Source organism: Chionomys nivalis, chromosome 8 (genome assembly GCF_950005125.1).
Source record: "Chionomys nivalis chromosome 8, mChiNiv1.1, whole genome shotgun sequence".
Lineage (NCBI taxonomy): Eukaryota > Metazoa > Chordata > Mammalia > Rodentia > Cricetidae > Chionomys > Chionomys nivalis.
Window position 1 is genome coordinate 89,871,224 of NC_080093.1, and position 16,978 is coordinate 89,888,201.

General features: G+C 39.4%; 1 protein-coding gene and 1 pseudogene across 1 annotated transcript; both read right to left on the bottom strand.

Moving 5' to 3' along the window:
• Positions 1 to 4,159: 4,159 nt before the first annotated feature.
• On the bottom strand, positions 4,160 to 5,107 carry LOC130880201 (olfactory receptor 10A4). Its single transcript, XM_057779138.1, has one exon. It carries the CDS (start codon positions 5,105 to 5,107, stop codon positions 4,160 to 4,162), a length of 948 nt encoding a protein of 315 aa, XP_057635121.1.
• A 10,451-nt stretch (positions 5,108 to 15,558) lies between these two features.
• On the bottom strand, positions 15,559 to 16,557 carry LOC130879937 (olfactory receptor 10A2-like; annotated as a pseudogene).
• Positions 16,558 to 16,978: the final 421 nt, after the last annotated feature.

A 16,978-nucleotide genomic window follows, 5' to 3' on the forward strand; every position in this document is an offset into this window, starting at 1 on the left:
CAGTGTTTGTTGATTCCTGATACTTTTTGTTGTGTGTTTCCTCTCTTTTGACTTGCTGGTCTGTGATTATTTATTCCTTTCTTTTTGGGTGTTGTTAACCTCTTCTGTAGTTAGGTTAGAATTTCCCTTTTAGTGCCTTCTGCAAGGCTAAGTAGATATTGTCTAAATTTGTTTTTTTATCATTGACTTGTTTTCTTCATTTATTTTGATCAAAAGTTTTACCAAGTATAGTAGTTTGCACTGGGATCTTTGATCTCTTATAGTTTGTAGAACAAATGTCTAGCCCCTCCTGCCTTTGAGGATCTCCATTGAGAAGTCAGGTTTCATTCTAGTGGGTGTGCTTTTATGTTGCAGAGTCTTTTTCCCTTGAAGCTTTTAATATTCTTTCTTTATTTCATTTGTTTTGATTATTATGTGTTCAAGGGACTTTCTTTTCTGGTCTAATCTATTTGACATTTTGTATGCTTCTTGTACCTAGAAGGTATCTCTTTTGTTAGGTTAGGAAAATTTTCTTCTATGATTTTGTTGAAAATATTTTCTGTGTCTTTGACCTGAGTTTTTCTTTCCTCTATTCCTGTTATCCGTAGATTTGTTAGATTTGGTCTTCTCATAGTGTCCCAGATTTCCTGATTTTTTTTTCTGCCAGGATTTTTTAAATTGTAGATTTAACATTTTTTTCTATTGTGTCTTCAGTGCCTGAGATTCTCTTTTCCATCTCTTGTATTCTGTTAGAGAGGTTTGTCTCTAAGGTTCCTGTTTGAGTTTCTGAATTTTTTATCTGTTGATTTCCCTCATTTTGAGTTTCCTTATCCATTTCTTCTACAATTGTATTTTAATAGATTTTCTTAAGGTAATTGTTATTTCCTATTTTAAGACCTTTATCATATCCATAAAAGGCACTTTAAAGTCTTTGTCTTTTATCTCAGCTGTGTTGCAAGTCTCAGCACCTACTGTGGTAGGGTCTCTGGACTCTCGTGGAGACATATTGTCCTGGCTATTATTGATTATGTTTTCTTGTTATCTTTTAGGTTTCTGGGCTTGGGAAGATTGTGAATCTAGGTACTGATATCTGGTCTTATTTTTGTTTCTGTTGCCCTCTCTAGTCTTAGGAGAGTGGGTGGCTGTATGTTGCCTACTAGGGAATTCATCTGAGTTCCTACTAAATGTGGTCACTGTGAGTTCCAGGTAAAATGTGTTTCTAGCTATTTGGGGTAACTCATAGAAATGAGAATGGGGGCCACAGGAGGGAGGGAGGATGTTCTATCAGGATTTTCTTAGTCTGCTGGTAATGGGAACAGAGAGTCAGGAGAAGCCACTATAGTTAACTGTTCTGATAAGGAGCTGAACATGAGACTACGGGATTGTTCTGCCAAGGAACATGTTCTGCTAAGGAACATGAGACTATGGGGTTGGATATGCAGAAGAGGAGGGAGAGTGAAGACCTCAAACTTGCCTCCCTGTTTTCATGGCCCATTTGCTTGGCAGACTTAGATGGTAGGTTTCCACGGAATGCCTGCTGGAACTGGGGGCTGGGATATTGGGGTGAGTTGGATGAAGAAAATTTGGAGGGGATATCCATGTGATACACTGGTAGTGAGGAAGGGGGGCTACAGAGGAGGCCTGCTACAATGAGTTTGTGGGAATGGATTTGGAAGAGAGGAGGCAAACGTGGATGTCTACAGTTAGACAACTACTTCCCTGTCCATATTAAATTTTCAATAGTGGTTATACTGAATGCATTTTTGCCATGTTAGGTACTTTTTATTTTATGCTTTTTAAGTATCAGGTAAGGTACATGTTTTTATGTTCAAATTTTGTTCCCAAATGTTCAAGTTTTTCAAAGATATTGAGTATGCATATTTTCACAATCTCACTCATGTGCTTGTGTGAATTTAATGTATGACATATGTAAAGAAACCTATGGAGCTCAGAAGAGGGTATCAGATCCCATGGAACTGGAGTTAGAGGGCTTGTAAATCACACTGGGTGCTGAGAATGGAATCCGGGTCCTCTGCAAGAACAGCAGGAACTCTTGCCTGATGAGCCATCCCTCAAGCCATCTAACTTTCAAATAGTCAAAATTTTGAAGTTCAAATCCCGGCAGGTAGCAATTTAGGAATGGTTTTTTTAGGCAGTACATGCAAGGGCTTTTGTGCCAGGGCAGACCATTCAGCCGCTTGAAGGAGGCAGGAGTCATTTCCTGTAGTACTTTATAATACAGTGCACTTCTTAGCTGTTTTCCAGTCCTGTTTTCTTCACAGAGTTATTCTGTTGACAACACTGAGATCCTCAGTGCAGAGATAGAGAAGACAATGCATTTAAAGGGTTCACAAAAATCTTTGCTATACTTGGTGGCCAGCCTTGGTCGCAGTGCCCTTTCTTGGGCCACATCTCTGGCATTTTGATGCTTTTTATATAGCCTTAGTTAGTAACTAGTCCAACCTTTTATCCTTTATGCCTTGCCTTTAGAATACAATCTTGATCCTCTGCTACAGAGTATTTCACTGCTAATTAATTGTATTATCTTTGGACCTGACAGCAAGCCCAGAATTGATCACCAAGCACCATTTTAAACCAGGGTTGGCCTGAACACTAGTCCAGTCCAGTCCTTTTTGGATCATTACCACTACACAGAGGTGTTTTCTTGTAATCAATACAGAGGGAAAAATTAGCACCAATATGTGTGTATTTTTTCTGTGAGCCCTATTGTTTTTGATGTCTGTTGTTAAATTATACATTATACAAAACATGTTCATATATATATGTAATTGTTGAAAATTAATATATATATTTTATATTAAATAATGTGTTTTACTCATCTTATTCCTTATTAGGGGGGCTTTGTTATCAAATACTGAAGGACAGTTTGTGCAGGAAATAAGTGGTTCCAGTTCCTCATGGCAGAAAGAGGTAGGGCAGATCATAGAGTCAGTAGAGAGAAAAATACCTCTGTAGTAAATGCTACATTGAATTTTCAGGACTATGTTTCCACATGTGTATGCGTTAGTATGCCAAGGCTGCCATCTGCTGCAAGTCCAAGTTTGTGTGTGTTCATAGGGAAGAATCCTGAAGAGAAATTGCTCTGCTAGTCAAATGTGCTGTTTTGAAAGGACAACTGAATTCACCCACTCACAATAAAGGCATGGAAAAAAAAACACGTTTGGGTTCTGTATAGCAGGTCCCCACAATTCTGTACTTATTCTTAGCTGTAGAGTCTGTGCATCCTTCCTACCAAGGATTATTCATTCTGCCAGGAAACAGTTTGTGATTATGTATGCAGAGCATATGATATTTAGGAGCTTTAAGTGTGGAATATTCTTTCTGTAAATGAGACACATCGCAACTTTGGGAATGGAGGCAGAGCTCTTTGATTGCCAACCATCACAAACTTTGGAGCTTTAAGGTACCTTTTCATTGCTCCTCTTCCTCACTAGGATAAAGTTTGTTGTGCTCATGACTTTGTGTTCAGGGCCTACATGGGTTCTAATGTGGATTTCAGAGTCAAATTGTGGGCACAAGTGAAAAATCAATTGGAAACAATGAGTGAAAACCATTTATTTGTTTTATTAGTATGTCTATTTAACTAACTGATGAAGGTCCTCTTAAAATATGTTGATAGTGTGTTGGGGCAAATTGAGGGAAATAAAACAGATTCTAAAATGAACTGGATAAAGAATTTCAGGGTTAAGCCAGGTGGTGGCGCACGCCTTTAATTCCAGCACTCGGGGAGGCAGAGGCAGGCAGATCTCTGTGAGTTCGAGGCCAGCCTGGTCTAGAAGAGCTAGTTCCAGGACAGGAACCAAAAGCTACGGAGAAATCCTGTCTCGAAAATCAAAAAAAAAAAAAAAAAAAAAAAAAAAGAATTTCAGGGTTAAACTTTTAAGTTTAAATGATGAATTGTAGGAAATTGCCGACTTTCAGAGGATCCCTAATTGAAGTAACCATGAATACCCCCAGGAAAGTTACTACCTCAGCCTTGGAGTCAGCCTGCAGTGCCCTTTAGTCTCCGTGTTCTTTTGTTCTCAAATGGATCTTAGTGGAGAGTCCAAACCTCAGTAGGTGCACAGTGTCCCCTAAAAGAGTGGAAACTTGGGGAATTCAATGTTCTTTGTTTTGTCCTTATATTGTGCCCTTGCCAGTTTCGGCCTAAGTCCGTCAGTCATAGCTTCCGAGGACTCAGAGTTCTGCCAATGACCCGCCTCAGTGCAGCCTTCACCTCATTATTCCTTAGGCTGTAGATGATGGGGTTCAGCATGGGAGTGACGACTGTATAGGAGAGTGACACCATTTTCTTGTGCTCAGGAGAGGTGTTTGAGCGTGGTCTGAAGTACATGAGGACGGCAGTGCTGTAGAAGAGGGAGACAACCAGGAGATGGGAGGAGCAAGTGGAGAAGGCCTTGCGCTTCCCCTCAGTCGAAGGCATCCTGAAGATGGTGGAGAGGATCCGGATATAAGAACCCAGGATCAACACGAAAGGGAAGAGAATGAATAGGACAGTGGCTGTTAGAGCCTCCAGTTCAAACAGTGAAGTATCAGCACAGACCAGGGCTATCACCGGGGGGCTGTCACAGAAGAAGTGGTTCACCCTGTTGGGGCCACAGAAAGGGAAACTGAAAATCCATGTGGTTTGCACAGTGGCCACTGGGAATCCTGCGAACCACGAGGCTGCTGTCAGCTGGGCACAGGACCTGCGGCTCATAATTACTGGGTATCGCAAGGGATCACAGATCGCTACATAGCGGTCATATGCCATTGTGGCTAGAAGGCAGCACTCAGCAGCCCCAAAGAAGAAGAAGAAATACATCTGAGCGCCACAGCCAAGGAAGGAGATGGTTTTGTCTTGAAGTATCAAAGTACCCAACATCTTGGGCACAATGACCAAGTTGAAGCCTATTTCCAGGAAGGACAAGTTTCTGAGAAAGAAGTACATAGGACTTTGCAGGGCAGAGTCAGCTGTAGTAACCAGGATAATGAGAACATTGCCCATGAGTGTGACTAGGTAAATGATCAAAAACAAGAGAAACAGTAGAGCCTGTAGCTCATAGGACAATGTGGAGAAGCTCACAAGAATAAATTCCCTGACAGTTGTCCAGTTTCCCCAGGTCATTCTTCTGCACTTGGCCAGTCAAGATTCAGGAAGGTGAGGAAATCTTCCACATATTCTGTTATGAGCTTAGTGTACTATAAATAAGGAACCTCATTTGGTTAGAGACTACATTTGTTGTCATCATTGAATGTCAGGTATCAGGCTTTTCCAAAATGTATAAAATAACTTTAACTACTGAATTTATAGTTTTAGAAGAATTCTGATTTCCCTCCCCGACTAAACTGAGATTCACTCTATCTACATGTTTTTGTACATGTCTAAACTTTTCTCTGTTCTGAAGAGAATGCCCAAAGGCACAGTTCCACTCACCCTCTGCCTCTAGCACTCTCAATAGGCAGTGCTGCTAAGAAAGCCAGGAGAAGTGGTTTTGAAGTCCAGTTGCTCAATTGAAGAGGACAAGATCTGACTGGGTATATTTTGCATAGCAAATGGCCAGGAAAAAACATTCAGGAAACAGCCAGTACAATTAAATGCAAATGATTCCCGAGTAATAGTCTTAAAAAGGTCCCAATATCAAGATGCTAAATACTGAGAAAGAGTTAATATTGCGGGAAGCCCCACTTTTACACTTGTAAGCACTTGCAACACAGAAGTGGATGTATATGCATCTCATGGAGGAAGAACTCTCAGGGACGTTGTGCATGAGCAAAGAGAACAGAATTAAGACAACATCAGTGTCAGGGGAGAATCCTGCTGTGTTAGGTGTAAGCCTTTACATCATTTCCTCTTGCTTAAGTTGTGCTTGGCTTTCAAGGCATTTGATGGTCACACATTGCATGTCAATAAAGTCCACCTCAAACATCCAGGTGCCACTAGTGAGGAAGACTTTCCATGAGAAAGAAATAGAAGATTTCGTTAACAACCAAGTTTCAAAATTTAGAACCTCAAATTATTTTTGATGATGTTAATCTTAGGTGAAGGAATAAAATTAAAATATGTAGCCTGTTCTCTGATGCACTGTTTATGCTCAGTAAAAGTTAACCATGATTATTATGGCAATATGATGCCATCTCTGCTTTCCAGGGTAAAAAATAAATCTATTCAACCCATTGCTCAATCTTTGTGTTGCTGCCACTGTTAAATTTCTAGGACAAAAGAAAAATAATTATTCAATAAATACAAATTATGTTCTATGCAGTAGTCATCGAAGTTCATAACTGACTGGAGCAAAACTCTCTGCTCTCATAGAAGCTGTGTTCTCTACAATTAGACATATTATCAGTAAATTTTGCTAATAGAATGTGTATTATGTGGATAGTAAATAAGAGCAAGCTGCAGAATAAAGTTGTGGGTGAACAAGGTATGTGAGTGTAGAAAGGGCTAGAAATGACTGAAAAGAAGACACTCCAGTCCTGTGCAGGTTCAAGAGTCAGGGGAAAAAATGCAAAAGGAAATACAAAGAAGGGAATACTTAATGATTTTGCTAACTGATATTTGTTTAAAAATACTCTATATGGGTCTCTGTATCTCTATCCATTTTTGTGCCTTTTCTTGTCTCTTTTTGTTCTGTATATATTTTTTCCTATTCCGACGCCTTAGATTTTGTTTTATCTTATTATTATTTTCCCTTAAAGCCCTGCTTGTTTTCTTACTTTTTTTTTGAGGGGTGGGGGAAGATTCAAGACATGGTTTCTCTGTGTAACATATATGACTGTCCCGGAATTCACTTTGTAGACCAGGCTGGTCTCGAGCTCACAGAGATCTTCTTGCCTCTGCCTACAGAGTGCTGGGATTAAAGGTGTATGTCATCACTGTCTGGCTTTCCTGTTTGTTTCCTGATGAGAGACAGGAAGGCGTGGGTCCAAATCAAAGGAATGGTGGATGTGTGGGAAAGTGGGTGGGGATAGATGGAGGAAACTGTAATCAGGGTATATTGTGTGAGAAAAATATCAATTTTCAATAAAAGAGAAATAACAATATAAAGAGATCTTTGATGCTTGTTTACATAATGGAATATTTAAGAAGTGCTAACTTTAGTTTTTACAGTTTCATTAAAGATTCAGCAAATGTTCTGGTAAAACAATATTAAAAAATTTAAAAGTAATCCAGTTAAGTGTCACCATGGCCAGTGACAGTTGGAACTACTGTAAGCATGATTTGGTTTGAAAATTTTCTAAGAACACACAAAAAACAACTCCAGTTAGATACTGGAAAACAAGTGGCAAGGGAGAGGAAAGAAAATGGTATCACAAATGAACACTTTAGAACGTGCAGGGACTTACACGAGACTAGTTCTGGCTCTCTGACTTTCTGGCAAGGGTATACCGCTCTTTAAGTACTGCCAGGGACTGGAAATGCTTAAGTTGAACAAGGATTTAGAAATAACGAAAGGCAAGGTCTTAGAGCTATCTTTAAAGAGCTTTGTTTTTCTCCTGATCTCTGAAATGCCTCTTGGTGCATCTCTGTAAGGCCCCAGAGTTGCAAGAGACACATAGATAGAACCCGATTTAGGACTTCTCATCTGCCTCCTTCCTCACCCTTGTAATTAGTACACTTCCCTTCCTTTGTCTCAATCTCTTGCTAACCTTCCCCGTTATATTTTCTCTTTTTGAGCTGTTCTTCCCTCTTTTTTTCTTTCACACCTGTCATCTTTCACTTCTGTTTTGAATTCTCTATTTTTCCCACTATGCAGAGAAATGACAGCAGAGAAGTCGCTGGGTAGAATTTGAAAATGGCCTTCCTGTAGCTGAGGTTCTGTTTGTGAGGATGTTACCAGTCCAGGAGAACACTGAGTACACAGCTTTTGTAAACTGTGGCTGTGACTGTATGAGAGAGAGGAGGAGGAGAGGAAGAGGAGGAGGAGGAAGAGAGAGAGAGAGAGAGAGAGAGAGAGAGAGAGAGAGAGACGGGGGAAAGGCAAAGAGAGAGAACACTACACTATAGCAGGAAGTGAAAGAAATGAAGAAATTAGTTGAGGTTGGTAGCTTAGACAGTGACATCTCTCTGTTTACAGTGTCCATTTTCAGGACTAACACTTTGGAGTTTCTGTGTCTTGTTAAAAACTGATAGGTGCCTTATGATGGGTACTTAGCAAAATTTCCACATAACCAATGATTTCTGTTGAGATAGCCTTTTATTGTTGAGGACTCTGTTGTTGTAAGTGCACATCAGAGTTCTGAGAAGACAACTTTTTGAACAGCCATAAAATTGGACTCTGACATTACTCCGAGCTATGTTTTCTGATATGTAAGTCTATCATTTTATTAAATGCCCTACCTACTTGACAGGGTGATGGTGAAGGGCCATATGAGATAATCTATATGTCAACAAACACCTTAAACATTTTAAAGCACATCACACATGTCATTATTGTTTCACATAACTTCTCAGGACCTATTCTTTACAAGTTCTGTAAAATTCCAGGTGTTTTTCATGAGACTCTGATCTGTCTTCCTGACTCTTAGAAATTTGTAAAAGAAGAAATATTTTTGGTGGTGATCCATCTTCTTTTCACAAGGTTTGAAGTCTATGCCACCATCCCTTATCCTTTACTCACCTTTTTTTTTTTTTTTGAGTGACATCTGTCAATGTAAATTCTGGAAAACTTTCCTCTGTGACAGTCACTGTGGAGCAGTCTCAGGATATTTGAGAATGAGTGACTCCAGGAGAGCCCTAAATTACGGCTTTGAGTGGGCCAGTCATTCCAGATAAGCATCAGGTTGCTCTGTGTCAGTCATTCCAGAGACACTCTGGGTTAGGCTTGCCTCCATTCTGTTTTCTGGTAGACCCTGGGATTGTGCCATTGTCAAGGTTTCCAAGATGCTTTATTTCAGGACTGTGACAGTCACTCCAGGTAAGTCATATGCAGTGGCTAAGTCAGTTCTTGTAGGCAGGCTCTGAGCTGTGCCCTGCTCATCACTCCAGAGATACGCTGTGCTGGGCCCATGTTTGCCACTCTAGAGGATTCCAACCTGGGTCTCAAGACTATTTGGTTCCCTGCTGTTTATCATAGCCACATGATTTCCCTCAATGCTTCCTCTTCTTCAGGTGATGTCAATGATTTACTTCCCAACAGATATGAGTTTTGGGAAGCTCTCAGTTCTCTTCAAGAAGAACTCATGATTTTAGAACTTAATATAGGGTTTTATTCCAGCTGCAACTTTTCCTACAATTGTGAAGCCACAGGAAAAAGTGTCAAAACTCAGTGGTCTATCTATACTTCAAGATCTATAGGCTACAGCAATTAGAAGAAAATCTCAGTATTGTTTGCATTTCCTCACTTTTGACAGTTTTCTGGGTGATTTTAACTGGACTGAGGAGAAGTCTTCAGGAGCAGGAAGTAGAATCCATTACTCACTATCTAACCCAAGTGCAGAATCTTAATGACAGGCATAGGGAGTCAGAGATGTTACTAGCCTTCCAGCAAGATGAAGAAGTGGATGTATGACCAAGAGCCTCAACTTCTAATCCTTCTGGAGTAACAATTGAAGTTGAGAAAGGAGAAAATCCAATTTCTACTCCTAAGAAATTATAAACATTCATACCTATTGGGAAAGGGAGAATCAGTTTTTTCCCCAATGAAATCTCACTGTGTGTAATCTACCCCATGTGAGGGCAGGCCCCATGCCCAGGAAGAGCTGGCCAATACAAAACACTCCACATTTTTGTGTACCTTTTGTCTTGTTTAGGTATTTTTGTTGTATTGATATTCTTTTTCTTAGTTGTTTTGTTTAGGTATTTTTGTTGTATTGATATTCCTTTTCTTAGTTTGTCTGGTTTGATTTCTTTTTTTTTTGAGGCAGGAAACAAAATGAACAGTGAGGTGTGGAGAATCTGGGAGGAGTTGGGTGAGGGGAAAGAAAAAGATCAGAATAGAGTACATGAACAAATTTTGTGGTAAAAAGTTTTTAAGAATTAAAGTGAAATCAGTGCTTTGAGATAAATGCCTCTGAGTAATAGGAGCTTTGTACAAAATGCTTAAATTGATGTTCAAACTTTTCTCAAAATGCTTTTGGAGGATGTGTTTGATTGTGAATTTCTCACTGGAAGCATTAATCATATGTGACTTGTTCATTACTGCTTGCTTGGTCTCCAGCATGGTTCCTGCAATCCATGATAATGTGAAAATAGTTCTGGCTACCCAGTTTCTCTCTGTCATTCTACCTCTCAGTCTTTTCCTCAACACCATCCTCATTCTAGAGTTTGCAAGAGGATCAGTCACAACTCGGGTCCTTATATACAAAGAAGAAATGCAGGAAGTTCACTTTGAAAGTCGTTCATCAATAAGAGTTTATCAGATGTTTATCACAAGTACTACATATTTAGTAGTAAATGGCCACCACTTAATGGGATAGAATGTTTAGGAGTGAAAGCAAACAAAGAAATCTTATAAATACGAAATTACAACTGTGATAACCATGTAACTAGGGAAAATAATACATCAACAAAAATAACACTATCATTTTTCTTTTATCTAGACATAAACTATAAGAAGGAAGGAATAATGAAAAAATTTAAAAGATCATTGTGAGTCGGCTGAAGACATATTTGTGAATGGGCAAGAAAGACGCCTTCATCAAATTAAGAGTCTGCGTATTACCTTGGTCACATCCACTGCAAAGGACACTGTATCTAAGTGGGAAATGAGGAAACAGCACTGTCACTGCCCTAAACAAAGGTTTGTGTGGTTTGGAATCCATTGTGGAAATAAACACATCATAAAAATAATTGATCAAGTAAGGAGACTACTTAGTTCTTCTTATGAGTTAGGTTGTATAATTAGTGTTGAGAAATACATATTGTTCTAAAATGAGTTTGGATATTTATACTTAGTTTAAAGTCATCATGGAAGTATCCATAGAAAACTCATTTTGTGGATAGGTGTTAAACTTGGAGAAGTAACTTCACACAGCTGTTCTGTATTTAAAGTTTCAGTGATCATTATATACTTTTTAAAAGAGATTTTGTTTTGTATTCTGGTTAAAGGCTATGTGTGTGTGTGTGTGGGGGGGGGGTGTGTGTTTTCTCCTCCCCTCCCCTCCCCTCCCCTCTCCTCTCCTCTCCTCTTCTCTTCTCTCTTCTTTTCTTAAATCATAGGCATAGATGATGGAGATTCCTGAAGCAATTATTACAAACAGCATAACTGGTACACTTCTCCTTCAGTCCTCTTGGATCACTCTTTCTCTATTCTGGAGAATTCCATATATGAAATATGATCATTTTTCCCCTCAAACTCTCCCTATGCACCTCACAATGTGTTCCTTTCCTAACTTAATTTTTTGATAAGCCACTAAGTTCAGTAAGTGCTGTCTATGTGTAGGCCACCCACCAGAGCATGGGAAATTTACCAGTGGTGTCACCTTCCAAAAAAATGAGTGTCCCTTCTCCCAGCAGCTATCAGTTGCCAACAAATTCTCATTAAGAGATAGGGAAAGAATGGGACTTCTCTGCCCATGCTGGAATTTTGACTCTCTTGACTTCGTACAGGTCTTTCCAGATAACCACAACTGCTCTGAGTTCATTAGTGCTATAGCCATGCCATGTCCAGAAGATAACATTTTACATCATTCCACCCACTCTTCTAGCTCTTACGTTCTTTGTCTGTGCTAATTTTACAGATACTGTGAACCCTTCCTCAGCCTTTACAAGCTTTAATTTAAAAAATTCAGGTAATAAACATATTTATAATATGAAAATGTACCACACCCCTAAACTTGGTACAAGTTTTACTTGCAGATTTTTTGGTACCTTTAGAAGAATGCTCTTGGATCCTAAGAAACCTCTCTGAGACTGAGGTACCTGGAAACTTGCTATTTCTCAGTTCTTTTCATCACGAATGGGAAGCAAGCATAAAAGCCCACCTCCTATGCCATGATCCAATGTAAACAGAAAGGTTTGCTTAACTTCTTTGTTCCTTGCAGCATCAGGCTAATATCGGAATTTCACATGAAATTGAAGCTTTGTTTCGCTTGGTCTCTTCTCTGCTGTACTGGACCTATGCACCTATTCCTTTAGTGATGTAATCATCTTGACTTTCTGACTCTAGATCAATCCTGGGACAATATGGTGTATGATGATCATCTCTATAGTCCCCAGTAAGCAGAATTCTTGTTGGTTTGGGCACCAGTGTTTTATGTATTTATTTATTTTTATTTTTTCTATTAAAAAATTTACACTTCCTCCCCTCCTCCCATTCTCCTCCCACTCCCCCACTCACTCTCCTCCCTCCCCTTCTCTCCTTAAGAGAGCGCAGGGAACCCTGCCCTATGGGAAGTTCAAGGCCCTCCCCCTTCCATCCAGGACTAGGAAGCTTTGCATCCAAATAGACTAGGGTCCCAAAAAGCCAGAACACGCAGTAGAAACAAGTCCCACTGCCTTTGTCAATGGCTTCTCAGGCAACCCCATTGTTAGCCACATTCAGAGAGTTTGGTTTCATCACATGCTCATTCAGTCCCCGTCCAGCTGGATTTGGTGAGCTCACATTAGAACAGGCACACTGTCTCAGCGGGTGGACCCTAGCAGTCCTGACTTCCTTGCTCATCTTCTCCCTCCTTCTGCTCTTCAACTGGACCTTGGGAGCTCAGTCCATTGCTCTGATGAAGGTCTCTGTCTCAATCTCCATCCGTAGCTGGACGAAGATTTTATGGTGATATTCGAGATAAACATCTGTGATAGTGGGGCAAGGCCAGTTCAGGTACCCTCTCCTCTGATGCCCAAGGACCTAACTGGGGACACCCCCGTGGACACCTGGGATCCCCTCAAGAGCCAAGTCTCTTGTCAACTCTAAAATGGCTCCCTTTATAAAGATATCCTCTTCCCTGCTCCTTTATCCACCCTTCCTCCATCTCAGCAGTGTTTTAAACAGGCAGAAGAAGGTATAAGAAAGAAAACACTTAAAAGCTCCTCCTTTTACATAGTTTGTGTGTGTTCTCCAGCCTCTCAGGACACCTGAGTTCTGTTGCAGGAGTCAGTCTTTCTCTAGAATCATCTCTCAACTTTTGAGTAGTACTATTATCCACATGCTTTCTACCATCACTTCACATCAATTCTTCTTCAAAAAAATTACTTTGAAGTAATTTGTTCTCATACAACTTCATGTCAGAGTCATTTCTAAAAGCTGGACTATCCCATCCATTTATCAATTTTTATACTACAAAAATTAGGGATAGGGGAGGTGACTCACTTGACCAAATCTGAGGATTTGCATTTAAATCGCTAACACCCTTGTAAAAAATTCAGATATGATTACATGTGCTTGTAACCCTAGCACCGTGGATCAAGGTTGGGTAGATCCCAGTAGCTTGCTAGCTAACTAGGCTATTCAAAATAGTCCTTCTGAGTCAATGACAGTTCTGTGGAATACAAGGCTTTGGATATGTTTAGATGTTTCTAAACAGACACATCTGTGAAGTTTTAGTTTTCAAAGATTTACAGGTACTTCAAGAGAAGACAATTAAAAAACATACATACTAATATTTATAAATTAAAATAATTGATAAATGTGGAATATAAGAACACAAGAGTAATGAGACATTATAGTGGGTCTTTAAAAGGTTGGATGAATTTGTCCAAACTAATGGTGACAATCTTTCAAGACAAAAATGGAATACCAAGACATTACCTATGTTAATTATCTGAAGCGTGTATTCAGAAGTTTAAATGAAATGTGTACATTTTCTCTTACACATTCATCGATTTTCCTCATTCCTCAATATTTATTTTATTTAAGCTAAAAATTCATTGAGCTTATTTTACATACAAAATAATCAATGTTCATTATTTCATAACAAATATTATTGATGTAGTATCAGGGAAACAAGCATACTTAAAAATTGTTGGAGGAAGTATAAACGGTTTGATTTTCCATTATGCAATGTTATGCTTGTATTTAACATTTGCCACAGAAATTCCATTTCTAGATTTACATCTGTCAGATATACCTTTAGGAATGTTAAATAACGTATCCAAAAGGCTGATCTTGATAGCATGATTTATAACAGTAAATGATTAAATAAAGAAATGATGCATTTATAAAATGAAGTGCCATAAGGTCCTAAAAGGAATCTGATTAAAGAAGATCTGTTAGAATCAGGTAGGCTCTAGTTAAGGCTTTCGTGAAAGAAGCAACAGGACTGACACCATTTCAAAAAAGTGTAAGGACCTACATGTGAGACAGGGTGCATATAGAATTTCAGGACATTCTTCGGTGTTAAGGAAATGGCCACTGAGGTTATTCCGGTATGTTTATGAGGGCTATTAAGCTACTGTTCCTTGCTCCATCCTAGCTATTTTAGAAGAACTAACATTACCTCAAGGGTATGAATAGTGAACTATGGTAATGAGGAGACTGATGTTGGGGGAGGGATCAGGATTTTAAACTGACAAACAGAGAGTCAAAATTACATAAAGGAAGAGAAATAACTACAATTCAGGGTGGGTTTTCTCCTCTTTTCTTGCATATGATCTTATATTAAAATTATTAGCTATTTTATAGTGTTCAAAATGTGTGTCACACAACAGTAAAAGAACATTGAAATCCTTGGCACTGAACTGTTGAAATGCCAACAGAATCAGTAAGGAAATAAATAGAAAGACTTTGAAGATGTTGCTGTCCCCTATAGCCACTTGCTATCATTTTGATCAGCTCGAGTGTTCTCTGGTATTGTGGTTAATGTTGAACCCTTGGGATTCATCTCCTCTAAGATGTTTGCAGAAAAGTTCCAGCAGAAAAAATTTCATACTCTGAGCACTGTAGAAGAACCTGGTAATAAAGTTTCTGCTTTTCATGGAATTGTTCCAAGATTCATGTGTAACTTCACATGCCGTAGTGACAACATCAGCAAGTTCATCCATAGGGAGAAATTTGAAGATGAACACTCCATCCTGAAGTGTATGGGTCCTGGTATTTTGTCCAGGACATGTAGAGTTTCAAGTTAATCTGTCTTCCCAAGGTGGAATGGTTGGATGACAAGCATGTATTTTTTGAAAAGGTTAAAAGCATGGTCATTTTGAAAGCATGGAACAATTGGAGTACAGAAATGGCAAGGCTAGGAATAAGGTAATCATGGGCAGCCCCAATTGCTGACTTGTGTACATCATAACCACTGGACAATCCCTTTTAACTCAAGAGAGCCCCACCTCATCTGTTCACTTCTCTGCAGTTATAAGGGATCCATTGCTTCCTTATTTGCCTCAAAGTCTAGGTGGATTTCAGAGTTAACTTTATAATTATGAATAGAAATTAAATAAAAACAAAGATATACCTTTGTAAGGTATAGTTGGCAGGTAAAGGAAACTTTATATATGACAATAATAGATCTAAATTACATTTGCATTTTTCTCATTCTAATGAGATTTCTAAGAGTCATATTAACAACTGGAATTCATCACAATAGAGATCAACCAGAGATAGATATAAATCACAAATATATGTTCTCTATTCAACAAACATTAATCTTACCTTTTAATGTCTATAAGGTAAAGTTTCTAAGGGTCAGGGCCTTGTGGAAGGTTCAGCTGAGAGCATTCTTCATCTCATTGTTTCTTAGGCTATAGATGATGGGGTTCAATAGAGGAGTCACAACAGTGTAGGCCAATGATAACAATTTCTTGTTTTCAGGGGAATTATTTGATTTGGGCCTAAAGTAAGTAAGGCTAAAGATACATAGAAAAGAAAGAAAACAAGGAGATGTGAGGAACAGGTAGAGAAGGCTTTGTGCTTCCCTTTTGCTGATGGAATCTTGAGGATGGAAGCAGCAATGCGAGTGTAGGAACACAGGATCAGCAGGCATGGTGTCATGATGATCAGAATGGTGCCGACAATGGCATAGACCTCAAATTGTGCTGTGTCTGCACAGACCAGCCTCAGCACAGGTTGGGCTGTCACAGAAGAAGTGGTTCACCTTGTTGTTGGCACAGAATGGAAAACTGAAGAGCCATGTGGTCTGCACAGTAGCTACAGGGAATCCTGGAAACCAGGAGGCAGCAGCCAGTTTGGCACATGTCCCTTGGTTCATGATGACTGGGTAATGCAAGGGACTGCAGATGGCTACATAGCGGTCATAGGCCATGGTGGCAAGGAGGAAGCATTCAGCCATTCCAAAGAAAACAAAGAAATACATCTGAGTGGCACAGCCAAGGAAGGAGATGCTTGTGTCATGGGCAATCAGGGTCCCCAACATTTTGGGCACAATGACTAGGTTGAAGCCAAGCTCTAAGAAGGACAAGTTTCTGAGGAAGAAGTACATTGGGCTTTGCAGTATAGGGTCAGCCAGTGTCACCAGAATAATGAGGCTGTTTCCCAGCAGAGTGATTAGGTAGATGGCTAGAAATGCCAGGAAGAGCAAGGCCTGAATTTCAGTAGGCAGGAAAGAGAAGCTCACGAAGACAAACTCAGTTACTCCTGACCAGTTTCCTGCAGCCACGGCCGTGGACATAAATATCCAGACAGATTCTTGATTGCACAAATCAGATTCTGGATTTTTTTCCTCCAAATTACTGATTAGTTTCATGGAAAGAGGCAAAATCAGGATATGGTGGAAGAGGACAAATTCCTAGTGCTTATTTGAGCCATGCCTGAGTGAGCCTCTGAAGTGGATTTCCTCATTTGCACAATCACAAGTAGGAAGGACAAGCATAGGGAGATCACTGTGTCTGCAGAAAGGACATTGAAGGATACATTTTTGGAATTGTGATGCCTCTGAATATGCACAAACTTTTGAGAAATATGTCCATTATTTATAATTTCAAAAAACCCATTAAATAGGCATTTACTAAACCTCTGGAAATAGAATTTCAATAGTAGATAGGAAAGCTAATGTTCTACTTTTAATGAATCTTGACTTTGAGAGGTGAGTGATGTGTGAGCATCTGTTGAAAATAGTTTATGTGTCCCATCTCCCTGAAATTTCTGTTTCCTGTGTGATCACACTG

What these genes read in the sequence shown, in the direction of transcription:
- LOC130880201 (XM_057779138.1), bottom strand. Translation starts at nt 5,107, where the DNA reads ATGACCTGGGGAAACTGGACAACTGTCAGGGAATTTATTCTTGTGAGC.